Source organism: Trichosurus vulpecula, chromosome 3, assembly GCF_011100635.1.
Source record: "Trichosurus vulpecula isolate mTriVul1 chromosome 3, mTriVul1.pri, whole genome shotgun sequence".
Lineage (NCBI taxonomy): Eukaryota > Metazoa > Chordata > Mammalia > Diprotodontia > Phalangeridae > Trichosurus > Trichosurus vulpecula.
In genome coordinates this window covers 350,251,193-350,274,368 of record NC_050575.1, presented here as the reverse complement: position 1 = coordinate 350,274,368, position 23,176 = coordinate 350,251,193, and the positions used below count along the sequence as shown (strand labels likewise).

Here is a 23,176-nt window from a genome sequence, read left to right as displayed (position 1 = left end):
ACGTCTGCAAATGAAACATCATTCACTAGGCTGGTGTTAAATGAGGAGTCTGGGCTGTTCCTGTTAGGAGCCTCTGCCAAACAACTTCACCTTGAGTGAACAGATAAACGAATGAATCAGTCTGAGCTTCTTGTCCCGGTGGCCACAACCCCACACCCACCTTCTGGGAGATGCCCGGGTCTCATGATGCTGTAATGGGGGAGTCGGAGTTGTGACCCTCCTTTGCCTGCATCTGTATCACCAAGAGCACCCCCCATCCCCACGCCCCACCTAAACTCAGCTGAGTGAAGGAGGGAGGCAGGCAGCGAGTGACGGCCGAGGGCCACGCAGCGCTGATTTCTATAACAGATTTCAGGGTTTCAGAAAAAGCACCTTTAATGCTTCTCTTCATTTCTCTCCTCAGTGTTCCTGCTTGGTAACTTTTCCATCCAAGGGGCTCTGATGCTTTCCACTTGCCTCCCCTCTCCTGCCCCAATCCCCCCACATTACAGTTGCTTTCCATCCCATCAGAGGGAGCATGTTGTAGAGGAAAGGACATTGACTTTGGGAAAAAAGAAAACCCAGGTTCGGATCTCAGCCTTGCTATTCACTAGACTGGGACCCTGGGAAAGTCACTGAGGCTCAGTTTCTTCACCTGTAAAATGGGAATAATATATTATTGAATTCACAGGGTGCTGTATGACTGTTCAAGTACCTGTTGAGTTTCTTTCTTTTTTTTGAGGGGGGAAGGCAGGGCAATTGGGGTTCAGTGACTTGCCCAAGGTCACACGGCTAGTGTGTCAAGTGTCTGAGGCCGGATTTGAACTCAGGTCCTCCTGACTCCAGGGCTGGTGCTCTACTCACTGCACCACCTAGCTGCTCTGAGTTTTAAATTATCATGTGGATATGGGTTATTAATATTTCATAGACTGAGGCTCGGCATACTGGCATACAGTGGAACAAACTCCAGGTATCAGGAGATAGGCGTGACCTCGCATAACTCACTTCATTTTTCTGGACCTCAGTATCCCTGTCTGTAAACTGAGGGAGCTGGACCAAACAAACCCTTAAATCTCTTCAGCTCTGACATTCTAGGATTCTCCTCTTTGTAAGCCCCAAAGTTGGCCTTCATCCTCTATTGTATTAGGGTACTGACGCTGATTCCTCCGCATCACAAATAACCTTTCCATCTTTCTTCTAGAAATGACTTCTCCTGTATTTAGTCTGAGCCCCAGGACCCCGCCTCCACTCTGAGGACTCCTAACTCTTCGCCTTGGTCTGTGATTCTGGCAGCTTTCTTGTAACCACAGCAGTGAGACTTGGGACTTTCTCGGGGAGGGGGGAGGAGGATTTTCACTTCTCTCCTTTTCTCCTACCAAAAATGGTAAGTACTTCAGGGGCCAGGGCCCAGGCCTGGGCTCGGGATTCCCCTCAGGGCTACAGGTTCTTTACTGCCTTGTCAGGATGCAAGAGGGAGACATCTTCCGGATGAAGGAGGGGGCTGTGTCACTGGTACCTCTTAAAGCCTGGCAAGACAGGCGGTGGGCTAACTCAGGGAGCCTTCTCAGGGACATAGCTCTCACTGCTCCTGAGGCACAAAAACTCACAGACAAGCTGGCTGTCAAGGCTGTAGACAAACACGATGCTCCCAGAGATACAGACCAGACATGCCTTTTGGGGAATAGCACTAGTGAGGTGGAGCGATCTATGGGAAAGAGATGATACTTTGGGCCTCACTGCTATGCCAAAGGTTCTGCCTTCCATGCCTTCTTCCCTCTTTCTCTCCTTCCCTTCAGTCATTCTGGATGCAAAGAAAGATGATGGCTGGGGGTCTAAATGGACCCCAGCAACTGCTATACTGCTCCTCTCTGCAGCCCTGGAGCAGGTGGAAATGCCCACACTCTCTGGTGGTGCTGAGGCCACATCTGCTCCCTCCTGACTCCTGCGTGTAGCTGCATTTCTGTCCCCACCGTGCCAGGAGGCTGGGATCGTTCCTCTGGAGTTGTGAGGCTCTGATGGCTCTCTCTCTCCAGGGTTCCCTCTGCTCTGATGCCCTTTTGCTTTGGCACATATCTACCCTGATCCCAATCCCTAAGTGGGTTCTTCAGCAGTCACTCGATGATCCTCTGCCAAGTTCCTGCTTCCTGCATCCATCTCCGTGCTAGGGGCTATGGAGGGCAGAAGGCATGGGTCCTGGTGCAGAGAGCAGCTAGGAGGACAAGGTTTACCCTCAAGGGAATAATGGAATAGGTGTTAGACTGTGGAGGGCAGGATGTAAGAGGGGGAGGCATGCCTGTGTGGTGGAGAGAGAGCAAAGCTTGCGGGGAAGGTAGGGATAGGGAGAGATGGAAGGGGAGAAAGGATGATCCAGTGGTGCTGGACATGATGCTGCTCTTTGCTTCATAAAAGGAATTCTGCCTGGTGACAAGTAGAACATAAGATCCTGGAGGGCAGGGGCTGGCTTGATTGGGGCATGGTGGTGAATCGGTCGGTCAACGGTGGGCCACTAAACAGCGATTTCTCTGCTTGTATTAAATGTAAAGATTTTGTAATCAAGCAAGAGAAAATGATGATTAGAGCTGCCTAAAAAGGAAACACGGGTGGTGGGTTCCAGCAGAGGCTGGTTCTCCATGTTCAAGTACGTGATGGTGAGGATTCCTTTCCACTGTGAGTGGGACAAGCTGGGCTGGAGGTCTTCTTCCAGGGCTTAAAGAGTGACTGGTGGGGGTGGCCGAGGAGGCGAGACCCAGCTGGGACGCTGCTGGCACGGGCACCAGACGGGGTGGGGCCTGCAGCTGCCTCCGAGTGCCTGGAAAGCAGGCCTGAGATGGGACAAAGTTAACTCTTGAGCAGCCTTCTGCGCTCTGGCTCTTTGGAGAAACTGCCTCTTTGGACTCCAACAGGGAACAGCTCTCATTCCTTTTAACCTTTCAGCAGCCCAGAGACGCTCTCACAGGGGATCACATTAAAGCAGAGAACTTGGAGTAAGAGAAGGAATGCTGGATTTATGGACGGAGGAGGAGTCCTGGCCCTACTGCTTACTTATTACATATGTGACCTTACCACCCATCGCCTTTCTGGGCCCGTTTCCTTATTTGTGAAACATGTGTGTGTGTGTGTGTGTTGGGGGGGGTGGGGGTGGACTGCATGATCTCTCTGAGGTCCTTTCAAGCTCTAAATCCTATGGTCCTAAAGGTAGTGAAGTGGATGGGACATGGGGCGTGGAGTCCAGAAGACCTGGGTTCGAATCCAACCTCAGATATTTACTAGCTGTGTGTCCCTAGGCAAGTCACTGTGCCTCTCTTGCCCTTAATTTCCTCATCTGTAAAATGGCTATGATGATAGAACCTACCTGTCAGGGTGTCCGGAGGACCCAATGAGGTCACCTGTGAAAATCACTTAGCCCAGCACCTGGCAGAGAGTGAGCACTCTGTAAATGCTAATCACCCTACTACTACTAGTAGTAATAACACCACCACCACCACCACCACCACTATGGACTTTTCCTCCCCCTATCTCATTGCCTCTGCCAGTCCCACACTAGGATTATCCTTTCTCCATCCCTTATGTTTCCTTAATTATTAGGACCTGCCACCCTGGCTTCGGGGAAAGGCTAAAGTTAATGCCATAATTCCCAAGAAGTGGGGCTCCATCAATGGCAGAGCTGCCTGTCCTACAGCAATCCTTCCAATAGGGGGTGCCAGAGACTACACAGCTGTAACAGCTGCCATCTCAGACCAACAGGGAACTAGCTCCGGCATAGTCTTGCCCGGAGGCCACGATCTTACCCCCGGCTCTTTTTGCTGGGGGGGCTGGAGTATCTCTTGGAGTTCCTGGACCACTAGAGCAATCCATCTTCGTGGGCTCTCCATAGACTGAACCAAAGTGGTTTTTGTTGGTGTCCTGCCTAGCGAGGTAGGCGATCCACTGGGCCACCTCGTGGCTCCTTACTGAACAATATGGAGTTTTAAGAAAGCCAAATGGAGTAGGCTTCTGACACTCAGAAGAGAGTTGCCTAAAGAGCAGGGGAAAGAGACTACAATAAAGCATGCCCATTCCTTCGAGACCCTAAGACAAGACTTGGCATGGAATGAAGGAATGAGTGAAAAAGCATTTATTAAACTCTTCCTATGTGCAAAGCATTGCAGATACAAACAGAAAAACAAGCCAGTCCTGGATCTCAAGGAGCTCACATTGTAATAGGGAGGGGACAATACTTAGAGATTTATGCTGCAAGTCAGATGGAAAGGCCCTACAGTCCTTAGGGTTCAGTGGCAGAGCAGATGGTAATCCCGAATCCAGTCCTGGCAGATCTGTTTTTAGAGGGCTTGGCCGAACCCATTTGGGGTATACTTTCATCAGGAATAAGCCTCATTTCCTGATTTGGGAAGTTTCCATTTCTGAAATTTGGATCAGGGTGAGGGACCAAGATAGGAAGGAAAGAGAAAACCCTCATGTGAGGATTGATTATAGGGTCTGGGGATGTTTAATCTCAAGAAAAGAAGACTCAGGATGTAACCTGTTTGAGAGGTTTTGGTTTTTGTATCTTCAGCCTTGGACGCAGTGCTTTCCAAGTAGCTGGTACTTCATGAATATTTGTTGAGTTGAACTGGGAGATGCCTGTAAGTACTGAAGGTCTGTCATGTGACTGAAAGATTCTGTTGGTTCTGTTTGGCCTCAGAGGATGGGAATTGGAAAGATGGAGATTTAGGCTTCATGTAAGGAAAAACTTCCTAATTAAATAATTAAGTAAATAAAGTAAATAATTACTTAGCCAAGAGTGCAATGGCTGTCATAGGAAGTAGTGGGTTCCCTCTCACCAGAGTCTTCAAGGAAGGGCTTGATTTCCACTTATTTGGGATGTTGTAGATTCCTATTCAAATATTGGCCAAACTAGATAGCCTCTGAGGTCTATCCAAACTGTGAAATTGTGTGATTCTGTGGAATGAATTAGATTAGGTGGAAAATATAAGGAGGGATAGAATGATGGACATGGTGCTGGGCCCATCTTGGCCACCCAATCACCAAATTCTACCCACGGTAGAAGTTACTCATCCACAAGGCCATCCATAGACCAACTTGGCTGTGTTCTGCAGCAAATTTCTTTTTTGGTCCTCAGGACTGAACTGCCAAGGTTTGGGGTTTGGGGTTTTGGTTTTTTTTGGGGGGTGTATTTCTTATGTATATGCTAGACTTGGAAGGCCTCTGCCAACAGTAAGGACTCAGCATTGGCTAAGGGAGCACAAGTGTCCTGCCATGGTAGCAGTCCAAAAGAATCAACAGGTATTTCCTCTGGCCTAGACCAGTGACAGATAGCTATGCCCCATAACACAAATTGGTTTTTTTAAGTCAATAAACTGAATAGCTAGTAACGACTGTAACACAGAAGCTATGGTTTGTAAACCTGGGGCAAAATGCACATAGAAAAAACAAATGGGAATTATTACATTCAGAGTGTGGGAAGCAAACCATAATAATAGAAGATGAACAGGGGCAGCTAGGTGGCGCAGTGAGTAGAGCACCAGCCCTGGAGTCAGGAGGACCTGAGCTCAAAACCGACCTCGGACACTTGACACTTACTAGCAGTGTGACCTTGGGCAAGTCACTTAACCCCAATTGCCCTGTCCTCCCCCCCTCCAAGAAAAAAAGATGAACAACAATTACCTGGGGACAAATATAAATAGGAAGGATCTAGCAGCCCCAGTTGTACTGAGCATATTTTAGTATTTCAGCGCTCTTGGTTTAGCCTTGAAAGTGAATGGGATCCTAATTTATCATGAACAAATGAAAAACAAATACACAGAATCTGAGCTCTTCTTTCTGCCCTACTTAATAATGGTCAAGTACTAACAAGACAATTATATGGACCACTTGGATGAGGAAGGGGATCATGAGTATCCAGGGAAAACAAAGAAGTCAGAAAATAGAGACAGGGACATGGTACATGCAGGAAGACCATGGAGTAACACAAGAAACTGATCACCAAATGTGATTGATGGGCCACATGAAGGGACTCTGGAAGGAAGCTTTGGAAAGTTCCTCCATATTGCAACCAGTAGTAACTGTTCATAATGGGTTAGATAAAGCCCTGCCAAGAGGCAGTGAGTAAGAAGAGATGATTTCTAAGAGGTAACTGAACCCAGGGGAGGTGAAGCCCTTGAGAAAATGACCCAAAAGCCTGGTGTCAATGGAACAGCTGCTTCAGGATTTCTGCCCTGCTATGGGTATGTGGGAGACCACAACAATCTGAATCTCTGTGACCCAAACCTCCTGCTCCCCCCACCCCCCTCACCCCAGGCTCTGGGGACCTTGTTGACTTGGACATCTCACTCTGGGGATGTTGTATAATGTCACAGTGACCCAGGACTGATTATCTCTCTCTGTCCATTCCCTCCCTTGGAGATCACGAGACTCACTTGTGTGATCCCCTCAGGCTGGGACATATTTGTCCATCTGGGGTGGGGTAGGCTGGGGAGAATGTGTTTTGAGGGGAATCGAGAGGGGACGGATTTCCTCTGTTTTTTCTTGCCCTGCTCTTGGCAATCCGAATCTGTTTCTCTTCGTCCTCCTCCATCTCCTCCTCCTCCTCCTCGGTTCCACTTTACTGTTTGTCTGCTGCTTGCTTCTCTAATCGCAGTGTCATATTTCTATATCCTGTTCCTCCTCCTCCCTTGCTAAGCCCTCACCACCCTCGGGAACATGCGATGACCATTATGCTGAGCAAAATGCCCCACCCAAAGGGTACTGCCCTTGCCTTTCTGAATGGAGAAGGGTCCTTGGTGAAGGCACCTCAGGCCCAGCTCAGAGCCTCTTCTATTCCCAGGCCAGTGTCCTAGAACCAGCAGCTGGGGGTTGATTTGTAAACACTTGTGCAAGGAGAGAGAAAGCTGGGAGGGGGCAGAGCGGCACAAGGCTGGGCAAAGCCTCTCTCCACAAGATAAGACAGAGCTTGAACAGTCTGGGAAGGTGGTACATGCAATAACAGAAAATCTCCCCTTTGGGATGGTGCTACTGGTGTGATACAAGACATATGTATTTTTCTGTCTGTTTATTTCTAAGGACAGGTTGACATCTTTTGAATTTTCCTACCACAAAAACAAAAACAAAACCTGAAAACTGATCCAGAGATTGCTGACTTAAATATCGATACATCAACATGTATGGACAGGGCTCATGAGGTGTCCAGCCCTGTGCTGACTGCTGTGGGCAAGATAAAAGGGCACTCAGTTCTTACTCTCAGGGAATGTATAGGTAAGTTAGGGAGACAGGACTAAATCATGTGAAACACTGGACAGAACAAGGCACAATTAGGATCGAATGCTGATGGTGGTAAAGCTTGTTAGGGAGACAAAAGTTCAGAAAAGGGGGAAGTTACCAGGAGGCACAACAGCTAGCTGGATACAGCTCCAAGAGGAGGGGAGGGGATGCCCTGCTCCAACATTAAAAAGTGTCTGGCAAAGTCCACAAGGAACTGAACCTGAATAATCTGGAGAAGACCCTGGCCTTGAAGCCAGCTCCTTGAGGAAGAGCAACAGACAAAGATTCATATTAAGGCATTTATTTTCCTTGTCCTTAAAAGCAGACACTAGCTTAACAAATTGAACTTCTGGGCTTTCATTCAATCCTATCCATGACCCTCTTTTCCTTAGTCACCAGAGATCTATTTAAAAAAGAAAGATCTTTTTTCTAAATGTCACAGATGGGCCAGAGGAAAGAAGGGAGGCATGGAGAAGGCTCCATGAGTTAGGTGGGAAAACGGTCATGTAGCAAAGGATAGGAGAAAGGGGTCTTCAGGAGCTATAAGGAAAAGATGTTGGCTGGGGGAACCAAGGGAAGCAAAGAATAGACCAAAGTTGTGATACTCCTGGGTCCCACAATCCTCCCCAAACCCCTCCCACTTGCCCCTCACGTTAGAACCTGTCCAGCCCCAGTAATACTAGGATCCCAGCCTTCCCCATGAGGCCCTGCCTTTAGGAGCTTGGCCTCTAGTGTTCAACTGTCTGGCTCTCCTCCTTGAAGGAGTCTGACCATGGGTGGCACATACAATGTAGACCCTGGGCTTCATCCCATACAAGTGTATCTTCCCTAGTCTAGGGGACTGGGTACCAAGAAGACGACTACATGGGACATGGATGTGTTGCCCCAAGCTCTTTCCTTCTGTGCAGCACTTACACTTATGTGTGGTTGAAAAGACCTGGAAGAAGTCACACAGCCAAGCGTCTGGGTGTACTACAAATTTATGCTATTTAATCTTTTAAAACTTTAATAAATAACTATTGTGCTATAAGAAATGATGAACAGGCAGACTTCAGAAAAACCTGGAAAGACTAATATATGAACTGATGCTGAGTGAAATGAGCAGAACCAGGACAACACTGTACACAGTAACAGCCACAGTGTGCAATGACTGATTTTGATAGACTTAACCATTCTCAGCAATGCAAGGACCTAAAACAATTCCAAAGAACTCCTGGTAGAAGATGCCATCCACATCCAGAGAAAGAACTATGGAGTCTGAATGCAAAGCGAAGCAGACTATTTGCTTTTTTATTTTGTTTTGTTTTTTTTCTTTCTCATGGTTTCTCCCATTCATTAGAATTCTTCTATACAACATGACTAATGTGAAAATATGTTTAATAGGAATGTATATGTAGCGCCTATATCAGATTGCATGCCATCTTGGAGAGGGAGGAGAAAATTTAAAACTTAAGGAAGTGAATGTTGAAAACTAAAAATAAATAAAAAAGTTTTAAAAATAATGGTGGGGTAGGTAGAGAGAGGAACAAGAGAGAAGACTGCGTGGGTAGAGCTCCCTCAGGTTAGATACTATAAAGAAGAGCCACAAAGGAGGAAGAAGAGCAGTGCAGACACCTGGAAATCCATGGGAGACAATAACCAAGACAGGGACCCATAGTAAAGCCCATAGATATATGCCTAAAGTTTAAGGATCAAATGAGAGGTATCAAGGGTCCCAATGCAAGTGGGCAGATTTGACCTCCTCGGTATCACTGAGACGTGTTGGATGCAACCCATGTGTGAACCATGGCTTTGGACAGGCATAATTGATTCAAAAGAAACAGGATCGAGTAGCACTGCACATTAAGAGGCATACTTGTGTGAGGAAGTCCAGGAGGAACAAGAGGGAGGAAGTAGGACGGTTAAGGTCAAGGGAGCAAGAAACAGAAGTGATTTTGTCGATGGCAAATACTATAGACCTGGACTGAAAAGGAAGCTGGAAGAGGAGCCTGGGAAGCAATACAAGTCTCGGATGGAGGTGCCTGGTGACAGAGGACCTCAGTTAGGCAGGTGCCTTCTGAAACTCTCTCTCCAACAAAAGCACCTTGACCTGCCTTAGCATTCATGTCATTCTTCGAAAGGTAGAGGAACCAACAAGGGAAATTACCACTAAACTAACACAGAGGAACTTGCTGCTGGAGTAGAAATGATGGGAGCTTTGGGGGTAAGTGACCATGCAGTCCTTCTGACATGCACTCTAGATGTGGTAGAAGCAGATTTCAAATGGTTCAGAAAGAAGATTGGTGGGCTACTAGGGAGTGAAATGATTCAGGAAGGTCAGCCCGGATGGACGGGAGGTCCTGAAGAATGAAATTCTGAAGACACAAAGGGAAGCAATTTCAATGAGGAGAGAAAATAGGATCGGGCTCCTATAAAAAGTATCAGGAATACAAAAGCTCAGAATGAGCTAAGGTTGGCAAGGGAAGCCAAGGATAAAAAGGATTTTTTTAAAAAAAAGTTATATTAGGAGGAAAAGGAGGATTGGATGGATGCTTGGGGCAGGACAGGATAATGATAACTGACAATAAAGGGGAAAAATTGCTCAATTGTCATTTTATTTGTTTTTTTCTTAAAAGGCAAAAAATCCAAACTCTTTCTACTGGAAATGACATGTTAAAATGACTAACAGGGAGTTAGCTGGAGAGCACCCAGTTACCCTTGATGAATTCAAGTTGTCTGGCCCAGATAAACTGTCCTCTGGTCCTAAAAGAACCGGCAGGTGGGACTGCTGAGCCACTGTCAATGGTACTTTAAAAAAATCATGGAAAACATGAGTTACTACCAGACTGGAGAAGGGCAACTGTCTCCATTTTCAAAAAAGGAAAAGAGAAAGAAGAGAGCCTGCAGGCTACAGGTCAGACAGTGTATGTGATTTTGGTTCCTGGAAAAAAAATCTAGAATACATTATTAAAGAGATGGTTGGGAACATATAGAGAGAGGAAGAGATGTTTAGAAAGAGCTAAGAACGGGTCACCAAAGCCTAACTTCATTTCTTTTTTTTGACAGTCAGTCAATATATATTTACTAAGCACTTACCATGTGTCAGGCACTGTACTAGGTGCTGGGGATGAGGGCAATGCTGTGGATCTGGGGGTCTTAGTGTCCTGCAAGCCCAATATAAACTAGCAGAGTGCTGTGGCAACCAAGAAAGTCATGAAATCTTAGTCTGAATTAAGTGGGCGCAGAACTTCCAGGATTAGGGAGGGAATAGTCACAATCTACCCTTCCTTCCTGAGACCACACTAGAGAACTGTGTTCCATTGTGGGCATCATGGTTGAGGATGGACATTGATAAGCTGGAGATGTCCTTGGGTCAATGTCATATGAGGGTCCATTGAAAGAACAGGGTGTGGTTTACTCAGAGGGGCCATGATTGCTGTCTAAGTATTTGAAGGGCTAACTAGACTTGCTCCATTTGGCTCTGAGGGCAAAACCAGAAGCAATGGGGATAAGTTACAAAGAAGCAAAACGTCCTGCCTCAAGGAACGTTGTGTTTCCCTTCCTTAGAGGTCTTCTGGCAGAAGCTGGACCACTCTTGTAGGCTATGCTATTATCTTGGGAGTTCCTTTTCATGTATGGGTTGGACTAGATTGGCTGCTGGGGTCTATCCCAACTCTTAAATTCTGCAGCTCTGTACTATCAACTGGGCCCTCACCGTAGCAAGGAATTTCCTTTTACTCCTCCCTGACTGTCTGTCCCACTGCCCACAGAGGCTATTCTCAATCTTCACTTCTCTCCTCAAGCTTCCTATACTTCTCCCTCCCCTCACACTCTCAGTTGAGTACCCTGTCTCACATTTTACTGAGAAAGCAGAAGTCATTTGCCATGAGCTCCCTCTTCTGTCCTCTACATCTCAAAAGCCTTTGACACCATTTGCCATTCTTTGTTAAAGAGTTGGATCTTCTTATGGAGGCCAACTTCTTCTGGTCCTCCTCTCCTATCTTCTCCAGCAGACTGCCCCCACAATCCTCTCTCCTCTCTAACCTTCCATCTCTCCTCATCTATTGGCTCCTTCCCTGTTTCTTATAAGCATGACCAAATCTCCCTCATCCTAAAAAACAAAGAAAATCAATTCTCCAGCTACTGTACTGTATCTCTCCTTCCTTTCTCAGCCACAGAAAAAGCAGTCTGTGTTTCCTGCTTCCACTTCCTGGACTCCTCTCACTCAGACTTTCACAACCACAACATTCAACTGAAGCTGCTCTTTCCAATGTTACCAATGACCTTTTAATTGTCAGTTCTGATGCAAAGTCCTTCCTGACATCTCTGCAGCATCTGGCACTACTGACCCCTCTGCTTCTCTACACCCTTCCTTGGTTTCTGTGACATTGTTCTCTCTTGGCTCACCTCTTCCATGTCTGCCTCAGTCTCCTTTGCAGGTTTATCCTCTGCGTGGGCAAAGCTCTGTTCTGGCCTTTCCTTCTATATACTTTCTCACCTGGTGACCTAATCAGCTTCCAAGGCTTAATTATCATCTCTATGGAGAGGACTCCTAGATCTCTCTATCCAGCCCTTAGTTTCTTTCCATAGCTCTAGTCCCATGCCACCAGTTCCCTAGTGGGCATTTCAAACTGGTGTCCCAGAGACATTTCAAAACTCAACATGTCCTAGAGAGGACTTATTATCTCCCCCTGCCCCCAAACCTCTCTTCCAAAGTTTCCTACTTCCATCAAGGGGACCTCTATCCTTCCAGTCTCCTAGGTTTTAAAATCTTGGTGTTATACCTGACTCCTTATTTTCTTTCACCCTACTTTTCCAGTGAACTGCCAATTCTCATAATTTTTACTTCTAGGACATCTCTCCAGTATGACTGCGCTGTGGTTGAGATCCCCTTCACCTCGTCTCCTTCCCCAACCCCTCCTCCACCTTGCTGCCAAAGGGATTTTCCTATAGCGCAGGCCTGGCCAGGTTATCTCCCTGTTCATTAACTCTGGTGGCTCTCTATTGCCTCTAGGATCACACTGAAATTCCTCTGTTTGTCAATAAAAGCCCTTCACAACAGGACTCAAACTCACCTTTCCAGTTTTGAGAGGCTCTACTGTCCTTCCTGCATTCCTTGGCCCAGCTAAACAGGTTTCCTTAGTCTCACAAATACACATCATTCAGTGCTGCGCCTTGTGTATGCAGTGCGCTCCCCTCCTCATCTCTGTCTCTTAGAATCCCTGTTTCCTTGAAGACTCAGCTCAAGCACCGCCTGCTGCATGAAGCCCTTCCTGATTGCTCCCGGCACCTAGTGCCCTCTGTCTCCAAATGACTTCACAGTCATCTTGTATACAGGGTGTCCCAAAAGTCGTAGTGCAGATTAAACCGGTCTACAATTCTGTACATATTCATTTGGGCACATAGTGTCTCTGCTGGTGGAATACGAGCTCCTTGAGGGCAAGGGCGATTTTATTTTGCCTCTGAATCCCCAGCACTTTGCTCAGCACCTGGCCCATACTGATTGGGTGACCCTGTTCTCTCACAGTCAATCCCTATCAATCTCTGGGTCAATCTCAGGGACAAGACCCTGTTCCTCTGTGTGGGTTAAACTCAAAATCCAACCATCTGTGTAAGACTGCTAGGAGTTTACGTCGTCCTTTTTGAGCTCCACACAAATCAGTCAGTCGGTCAATTGACAATCGTTTAATAAACACCTATTACGTTCCAGGGCAGCTAGGTGGTGCTGAGGATAGAGTGCGGGGCCTGGAGTCAGGAAGACATGAGTTCAAATGTGACTTTAGAGGCTAACTAGCTGGGTGACCCTGGGCAAGTCGCTTAACTTTGTTGGCCTCAGTTTCTCCATCTGTAAAAGGAGCCAGAGAAGGAAATGGCAAACCACCTCAGTATCTTTGCCAAGAAAAACCCCCAAAAGGGGTTACAAAAAGTCAGACTGGACTAAAGAACAACCACCACCACCACCACCACTACTATTACTATCACTGCTGCTACTACTACGTGCCAAACGCTGTGGCTGGTGCTGAGGATATAAAATAAGGTAAAAGGCAGTCCCTCTCTCAAGGAGGTTGCAGTCTAAATGGGGAGACGGCATGTAAACCACCATGTCCAAAGTAGACATAGAATTGCATGGGATAAATTGGAGATAATTAACAAAGTCCGGGGAAGCCCAGCATTGAAGGGGATCAGGAAAGGATTCTTGTAGAACGTGGACTTCTAGTTTCGACTTGAAGGAAGCCAGGCATTCCAGGACAGAGATGAGGAGGGAGGAAATCCCAGACATACAGAACAACAGTGAAAATGCCCAGAGCCAGGAGCATCTCGTGTGAGACACAGTGGCAAGGAGGCCAGTGTCACCGGATTGCCGAGAACATGATGGGGGCGGGGCGGGAGGGGAAGGGGATGACAGGGGGAAGTTGGGTATGAGAAAACTGGAAAGGTAGAGGGCTAAGTTACGAAGAGCTCTAAGTGCCAGAGGATTTTACATTTGCTTGCAAAGGAGACAGAGAAGCAATGTTGTTCACTGAATGGGGAATGACAAGATCAGACCTGAGTTTTAGGAATAAAGATAACCAAAGAGATGGATTCCACTCCTGTACTTCAAGGATCTGTGATGGAGTCACTGATGCAGGTCTCAACACCTGTGTGACTTACCAGATGGTGTTCAGAGTTGTTGGGGCTGAAAGTTCACTTTGAAGCAGGTTGGGCGATGGGTTCCTCTGAACCTGGTGAGCCCGGTCCTCTGAAAGCAATCTGTTACATGGTCTGTACCCTTCTAGGTGGGTCTGTTAGCATTCTGTCTTTCCTTGATCTTCCTAGTGCGGTGCTTAGCATTCCAGGTGATATGTTTAGGATTGGAAGGGACCTCAAGTTCAACACCCATTCAAGTTCACCATTTTACAGATGAGAAAACCGAGGCTGATGTGATTAAGTGACTTGTTCAAGGTCAACACAGGAAGCCGCCTATAGAAACATAAGCTCCTTGAGGGCAGGGATTTTCCTTTTTGTGTTTGCCTCCTCAGTGCCAACTACAGAAATGGCACAGCTTGAATATGGAGCACTTTTCCAATGGGATGCCAGGTTTGAAGTCTCAAGGGGATGAGAAAGTACCATTTGGGACAGATGTCGATGAGATCAGCAGAAAGATAAATAAAAACCCCAAGATAACAAAGGATCTCTAAGCACAGGAGTGTGCTGAGCCAACCCTCTGGTCATGAACCCTAACCCCACTACAGCCCCCTTTCACAGGCTAGAGGCACCTAACTCTTCCAGAATCACCCATTCATCTCTTTCATTCTAGTAAAAGGCATGAAGCATGCTGGAGCTCATCTAGAGTCAAGTTTTACTCTCATCTGGTCCACTTACAGATAGACAGCATGGAGTAATGGACAGGGGATTAGTATTGGAGTAAGATGATCTGGGACCAAATCTTGGCTTTGTTATTTACAATCTGTGGTACCTTGGGAAAGTCACTTAATTTCTATGGACCTCAGTTTTCTGCCCTATAAAATGAAGGGATTAGTCTAGGTGACTTACCTCTAAGTTCCCTTTCTGCTCTGAATCTATGCATGCATGGACCTGTGACAGGGTTAATAGTCAGGTCCCTAGTTTTAAGAGCCTTGAGTCATCAAGAAAACACACTCTGTGGCCTAATATTGGGTTTCTTCCTAGATAAGAAAAGTGAAAGTAGCAAAAGATGTTGAGTTTTCTCTTCCCATCTTAGTTTCTCCAAGCCTGGGGGAAGAAAGGCATCTATATTCAGCCTCCATTACAAAAACTTTTATGAACTCTAAGTCCTTTTCCTGGGTCTGTAGCACTGATTCCTCTCCTAGAAATGCCCACCCCATCTGCAAGCCAGTATCAGAGAAGGTTGAGACCGGTCTCTTCTTTTATGCCTCAGAGAAAGAGGGGACAGATTTAGGATGAGACCCCCATTTTGGGCTTATCATACAATTAAATTAAGGCAAGAAAAGAAAACCACTCTGCCCGGGCAGTGACTGTAACATTGGTATTCCTTATGACCTCCTCTTTTCTGCTCCCTGTATGGACACAATATTCTGTACTTTATGCCTTGACAGATGAAAAAACAATCACAGACCTCTGTGGCCTCCGCCTGACTGAAAGGAGAGATCTTAAGCTACTTGGCACAGAGCTATTTGGGGGAAACAGAACGAGAATGGAATTTGCTCAGTTTCAGACAGTTTGGTTTCCAGGAGCAGCAGTGGTCTGAAGGGTTTCTACACCACACTTGATGGTGGTGTTACTAAAGTGGGCAGGGCTAATAGTTGGGGGGAGGGTGGGAGGAAACTGTTTTTTGAGCTCAAGGGTAACTGAAGTTGTATCATAGGACAGTAGTGTTTTTTAGCGATTGAAAGATGTAATGGAGAGAAGGCTGAATTCAGGCTCAGAACACATGGATTCAGATTCTAACTCTGAGACTTACTAGCTGTATGACCTTGGGACGAATCACTTCGTCCCTCTGGGCCTAAATTCTTTATTTGTAAATTAGGGAGTTGAACTAGACGATTTCTTTGGTCCTTTCCAGCTCTAGGTTTTGTGATCATGTAAATATCCTGGTACCTGGAGCTTAAGTTGGTGATCATGCAAGTCTTTATCAGATGCAGACCAGGCCTTAGGATCAGCCCCTTTGGGTCTTCCAAATACTATTACCAAGACTTGGTATCCAAGAGCACTCGGCAGCTGACAATCAATATGAAAACTGGAGATGTGGGGAACGCTACGTATGCTGAGCCCCAGGCAACTGACCAAGAGGGAGGGGGCCATTTCAAGACCTAGCTGCTGGGCCAGTCTCCAGTTCCCACTCTATTCAGGGGAGCTACAGCTGTTGGATTTTGTCACTGCTGTGTATGTGCATCTGACCTAAAGCCTGTTCCAAATAAATCAAACACATAAAAATAGCACTATCAAGGCTTAGGGGCCCATCGGGGGTCACTATTCATCTTGCCTCAGTTACTCAGTTGAGAAAAGCTCTCACTTAGTCCTCAGGCTATTTTCTTACAGAAACCAAGGGCCCAAATTCACTCTAAACCCCCAGGGTACTGTCAAGAAACAGGCAAGGATGGACCCCGGCCTGGTCCTGGTGTGACAGGCAGTGCTACATTCCCTTTTCTCTTCAAGGTGAACACCTGTCCCTGAATTCTTCCAATCCAAGTCACTCAATTTCTGTTCCTTACAGCCACAGCAGAGAGATGAAAATGAAACTACTGATAGGTCAGGCTGCCATGAACTTTTGAAAGTGATAAAAGCCCAGAGAAGATGCTAACAATCTGGGCATAAACACTGCGGGAAGAAGTGTACAAGTATGCCAAGCCCAGGAAGACAGAACCCTACCTACATTTCTCTTGCTCAGTCGCTGGAGCAAGGGAGTCAGGAGATGCATAGGGAGTATACTGTACTCCGTTCATTACACAATTATACACTGGGTGTTCAATCAAAATTGTCTCTTTCCAGGAGTACTTATGTTTTAAAAGAGGATAATGGTTAAGTCAAAGGAACTGAATATCTATTGATAAAATTCTAGACAGTATGACAATCTAACGTGGGGAATATTTTCAGGCAGGGAACCTTCCCTGGATCTACTAAATCATGCACAGTTTTAACTGCCTGTGCTGTCTAAAGGTAAGGGTAGGTTCTAGCTATCCTTTCCCTGAGGTGGGGTGGCATCCTTGAGAGACATGATGGTACACTAGGGGAAATGTTAGATGAGGACCCAGGCGGCCTGGGTTCTAGTCCTGGCTCCACCATTCAGTAACTGTGTGAGCTCAGGTACATTATGTAACCTCTGTAAGCTTCAATTTCCTCCTGTGTAATGTGGGGATAATAACATCTGTCCTACCTGCCTCACAGAGCTTCTGGAAGGATTAAATGATGGAACATGAAAATGCTTTGTAAGCAGTTAAGTATTAAACAAAGGCTGTGCTGTCATCATCATTACCACCCTCCTCCTCCTCTTCATCACCACCCTATTTCTCCTCCTCTTCCTCCTCATCACCACTCTCTTCCTCCTCCTCCTCTTTTCAATTAAAGAGGGAAGAGAATCATGGAAGAGAACTCTAGTCCAGAAAAGTGAGTGCTTGCCAGGGAAAGTCAAGGTTCACCACATCATCTAACGGGACGATAGCCCTAGTTTCAGAGGGAGCAAGGCCCTAGTTGTGCCTCTCCAATGCCCAGATCGTGTTTCTTGTTAAAGCATTTCAGTCAGTATGCATGTGAATAAAGTGCCATGTAGTCATTACAGTATGTAACATTCACCCTGTTCTCCCTCCTAGTCCAGGGAACTTCCTGGTCCAACCTCAGGCAGAGGTCCCCGGCCCTACCTCCACCCCCCGCCCTCCGCCCCACACCCCCAAAGGTTACTGTTCCCTGGAGTTCTGGCTAGTGAAGCTTGGGCCTCCTTTGCCACCTAGCCCCAAGGAGCAGCCAAACAGAACCAGTCGACCTTATCTGATGACCACTTTCCTAGGCTCCTGGTTCAGCTTCTGAATTAGTGGCCAGGTTGGTCTCCTCCAGCTACCAGTGGAGGGGGTGCTCCTCTGCCCATTCACTGGGGGCACTAATGCCGCTGTGGCACCACCCGGCACATCCCACTAGAGAGATCTCCTCCTCTCTGTGTGACACAGTCAAGGACATGGCAGAGTCCCAGCATCCCTGGGACAGAGACGTAAAAGTAAGCTCTCTTCCCTTGTCTTCCACAGGGTCTACAGTCATGTAAGAACCATCATGATGACGATGATGATGATGATGATGATGATCTCTAGCATTTATATAATGCTATCTCATTTTATCCTCACAACAACCCTATGCAGTAGGTACTGTTAATACATCCATTTTATAGATGAGGAAGCTGAGCAACACTAACTCTCAATTATCCAGGAGCTAGCCATCTATTTGTGGATTATCCAGGGCTCACTACTTTCTTCTCTATTCTCTTACTCTGTCTTGTTTTTGTTTAAACTACTATTTCATTTATTAGAGTTCCAAGCCATGAGATAGGGGCCAGGGCTCAAACAAGAAGAAGCTTCTGCTGATCTGCCACATAGGAGAGACTGAAATAACATGGCAAAATTGGCATTCTGGAACTATCTCTGAGGTTCAATTATTCAGATAACCAAGATTTAGCACTAGGTATAAGAGAAACATGAAGCCATCAAGAAAATCAATCAATGTCTTCTTGATTAGGTTTTAAACCTCAAAAAAAAATGAAGCCAAACCCAAAGAGAGGACCATACCTGTTGTCTGGCAGGTGTTTTCCTGGGACAGGGCAGCCTGGACTACTTGGGTTGCTCTATCTCTGACAGTTTGTTCCTCACTCTGCAGAAGGATGAAGACACACTTCCAGAGCGTAAGGGTATCTAGAAGGCCTAAGGACACAAGAAGAAGATGAATTTTAGAGTCATTATTGTAACAAAACCACAATCAGGTGTTTCTTCTGACTCTTCTTTTTCTGTGTATCAGACAGAGATATGGCCAAGAAATATGAGGGGGTGGATATAGGAATTCCATTCTGGGGAGGACAGATGTCTAGAAGACAGAGACTGGTTTCTTGACTGACTGGCAGCCCCCTGCTACCCTGTCATGATAACTACCCACGGTGGAAAGGCTGGAACCAGGGTCACAGATATCCCAGATAATTCACAATCTATAAAAAAGTAAGAGCTCACAAATGAGGGCATTTTGGGAAAGCAATTCCAAAGATTGCTTTATTCTAGAAAATCTTAGAGGTAACATTTCCACAAAGATAAAATTGAAATAGGGTAAAGGAACCATGAAGATCCATAAGACTAGGGCTGACAGTGTCACACTTTTCTAGTGATTGTCCTATACCTCTCTCCTCAACACTAACTCTAGTTTTATTCAAGTGGGTACTCCATCCAATGGTGGAGATCACAACCCATCCATACCTTCTCATCCTCATCTTGACCATGCCCTATACATTCTTCACAGGGGCTGCCCTCAACATTCTGGAAAGTTTCCTCTGGATCTCCAGACATCATTTGGGTACCAAGGGAGTGCACAGGCTATTTATCTTTTAGGAACAAAATACCCTTCCCTGGTCACTACCCCCCTACATTGTGTTATCTCACTCTATTAGAAAGTAAGCTCTCTGAGGGCATGAACAATTTTACTTTTGTATTTGTATATCTAGCATCTAATTAGCTCAATATTTTACAGAGTAAGCACTTAATATTTTTTATTCATTCATTCATGTGACTTCTGGTAAGGAATTATTTGTTGGTAATAAATTCTGAGTTATGTACACATACAAAGTGCCTTTCCATTACCCTTTACCACCTTAATTCTTTGGAATATAGAATACTTCGTGATTCACAGACATACAACATCACTAGAAGAACACTGCTGTTAAAAAGATGGGCCTTTGTTTCAAGAAACTTGGAAGGAACAAGACTGTCATTAGGACTACTCAATAAAATAAATACCCAAATAAAATCATATTCAATTCTGGGTCCACTTCATTTTTTACCTATAACATCTGTCCAAGATTTATGCAATGATGGACCAGCTCCATGGGCTGTCCATACCATTGTATATTAGAGTCTGGACACTTTGCATTCTTCATCTACTTGATTTTTCCTAAGTGGATAGTTAGGCTACATAGGATAATCGGTCTAAAAGGAAAAAGATTCCTTATGGATTGTGAAATCCTCCAGAGGCTCCCGTTTGTGGATGACATTGTATTTATAGAAATCCCCAGAATACTGCAGAGATTGTTTCGAACATTTTATTTCGCCTTATAGTTGTTTGTGCCCCTAAACTATCCCCCTACTCCATTATGAGCAGTTTGTGGCAGAGACTATATCTCAGTCCACCTTTGTGTCCTTGGAATGGTGGCTTGTATATAGCAGAAACTTGATACAGGTTTGATTTGGATGAATAAATGAATGGATTGCTCATCTCTTAATCTCCAGATAAGAGTAAAGCAGGTGAAACAAGGAAAGGGCAGACATTTAGGAGACAATCTTCTTACTAACTCCCAGATAGGAGTTCTATCTTGTTAACTTTTTCCTTTTTAGATGCTTTACTGTTGTTCTTTTTTTTTAATATCTCCATTACATCCCAATGACTACCTCTCACCAAGTGAATCCTCCCTTGCAATGGCTAAGTACAGTCAAGCAAAACAAATCAGCATGTTGGCCATGGCTGAACATCTATGCCTTGTTCCATACCTATAAGTGGTTGGGCACTTCTCTGATGAGAGAAAGGAAGCCTGATTCCCCATCATCAGGCCTCTAAAGCAGTGGTGTGGAACTCAAAGACGAGGGCATCCTTGCAGGCTGCACACTGACTTAGCAAACTACAAATCAACATTATTTATGTTGTAGTTTTATTTACTTTGCTAACCATTTTCCATTTCCATTTTAATCTGGTTCTCAGCACTGGGGAGTTCTGTCTTCAGTTTGACACCTCTTCTCTAAAGTCATGACCTCCACTTTGCTCATCCAATATTTTTAACATTGGTTGGGAGGAGAGATTAGAATTCTACAGTGCTCCCAAGAATGCCCAGGGAAGAGCGTGTATGCTGCTGATCCAAATGTATCCCTTGTGGAAGCTCTGCCAGAAGTATGTGCTCTAGAGCCTAACATCATGTCTAGCACTGAGTGTGAATGTGCTGATCAGCCACCAAATAAAAACAAGTTTGGGAGGCAGCTCTGCCACTTGCTACCAATGTGACCATGGGCACATCATTTAACCTCCCTGGGTCTCAGTTTCCTTATCTGTAAAATGAGGGGTTGGACTAGACTGCCTCTAAAATCCCTTTCAGTTCTTAAAATCTACAGTCTTGTGATTCCACCCTGGTCTAGTTTCATGCAGAGACAGCAGATGTTTTTCCGATTTTCAAGCAATTATGACCACAAGGGCATTTATCTCACATATAGTTGAGGTGTATTTTTTCCCTTCTGTTGTTTTCCTTTTCAGTCACTTTTAAATCATGCGCTTTTAGACGGTTTGGTAAGGACATGGTCCTTCACACCACGTGGTACCTCTGGTCAAGGTACTCACCAAGAATCAGATGCTGGTTGGTCAGGAAGAACGGTGTAATGCTGATGAGGACTTCAGCCGCTGCCAGTCTGGTCTCCGTCTGGAGTTCGCCTGCACAGCAATAGGCCACTAATTGAACCCACTGCTTCAGTTCCGTTTCCATCAAGGGCAAACCCTGAAAGCACAGAACAGATTGGCAGCAAGGTATGGCCATAGCTCGGGGCTGGGACTGCTAGATCTGCTCTATTAGTGATTCCCACAGTGGGTAGAGAGTCCTTGGGTCCAGATGCTAGACAGAAATAAACAAACCCAAAGAAAACCCATCCTGGAATAGGTGCAGGAGGGGCATTAAAGAGCTGTCAATCCTGCAGTAAGGAACCCAACTCCACTGAGCATCTGTTTTGGTCTTCTAGGAGGATACATTGATTATCATAGTAACACCCTATCTTACATGCTCTGAAGTTAGGAGTGCATAAACAAAGGCCCATTTCTGTTTTAACCTTAAGAGGCAATTTTGCTGGATTAAGCTAACTACTAATTACTTTTATTTTTTCACCTCCCAAACTGGAAAAAAATGTACCTTGAGTCTAAAATTTTTTTTAATACTATTTTATGTTTTCCCAATTGCATGTAAAAACAATTTTTAACATCTTGGGGTTTTTTTATCTTGAGTTTTTTTTTTTTTTACCTTTTTTAACCTTTTTTTTTAACCGTGAGTTTTTTTTAAAAAGCTAAAATACAAATATGAAATAAGCCATTTCCCAGGTCCCTGTGTGTGTAATCCTGGAATTAAACTGTGGCCTCAAAGTCAGAAAGATGTAAGTTCGAAAGGAAAAGGACCTATTTGTACAAAAATATTTATAGCAGTTTTTTTTTGTGGTGGCAAAGGACTGAAAATGGAGGGGACGCCCATCAACTGGGAAATGGCTAAACAAGTTGTGGTATATGTTTCCGATGGAACTGTGCTGTAAGAAATGATGAGCAGGATGCTTTCAGGAAACCCTGAAAAGTCTTACATAACTGATGCAAAGTGAAGTGAGCAGAACCAGGAGATCGCTGTATACAGAAATGGCAATATTGTAAGGAAGAGCAACTGTGAAAGACTTAGCTACTCTGATCGAGACAAGGATCTATGATGAAAAATGCTATCCACCTCCAGAGAGAGAACTGATAAACTCTGAGAACAGACTGAAGTGGACTGTTTTAAACTTTATTTTTCTTGCTCCTTTTTAATGTGTATTTTCTTCTAAAGCATGCGTAATATGAAAATATGTTTTGCATGATTCACATATATAATCAATATAATATTGTTTGCCTTCTCAAGGGGTTGGGAAGGGGTAGGAAGGAGAGAGAGAATTTGGTACTCAAAATTTAGAAAAAATTAATGTTCAAATTATTTTACATGTAATCAGGAAATATTTAAGGGAATAACTTTTAAAAATATTTTTTAAAAAGATGTAGGTTCAAGACCTGTATATGACACATACTAGCTGTGTGACGTGTGTGACCTCTTAAGAATGTAAATATAGATGAGCTGCCTATTTGCATTAGCAAAGATGTTCTCTATATCAGTGAAATCAAAGATCCTGACTGAAACCAAAAAACTTCACTCAGCTATAGTAGTGCCTATGGCTTAAAAATATATGAAATATAGCATCTGATTTCAAGATAAATCAAGTGAAAACAGCACCTATTTTTTGGAAAGAGTGATTTAACTTAGGCACAGAAGAACTGAGTTCCTAAGGTGAATAACATCCTGTCACTGACAGGGCAGATGAGGTTAATCAGGTCTGGCTTCCCAGGACAGAGAGAGAGATGAATTTTAGTGGAGGATGCTGGCAGGTGGGTGGGCAGGTGCCATGGACTAAAAGCAGCTGCCCCCAGAATGAAGACACAGACACAGATGGCTTTGGTTATGCCCAAAAGTTTGGGGAGAAACTATCCT

At 45.1% G+C, this 23,176-nt stretch overlaps 1 protein-coding gene across 1 annotated transcript in view; it reads right to left on the bottom strand.

Annotated features, from left to right (window-relative positions):
- Positions 1-23,176, bottom strand: part of THADA (THADA armadillo repeat containing) — a 445,161-nt gene that overhangs the window by 49,893 nt on the left and 372,092 nt on the right. The window contains exons 35-36 of the mRNA XM_036750973.1: positions 21,253-21,406; positions 18,462-18,593 (exon numbers count right to left, since the gene is read on the bottom strand). Coding sequence (XP_036606868.1) covers positions 18,462-18,593; positions 21,253-21,406 — 286 coding nt within the window. The remainder of the gene's footprint in view (positions 1-18,461; positions 18,594-21,252; positions 21,407-23,176) is intronic.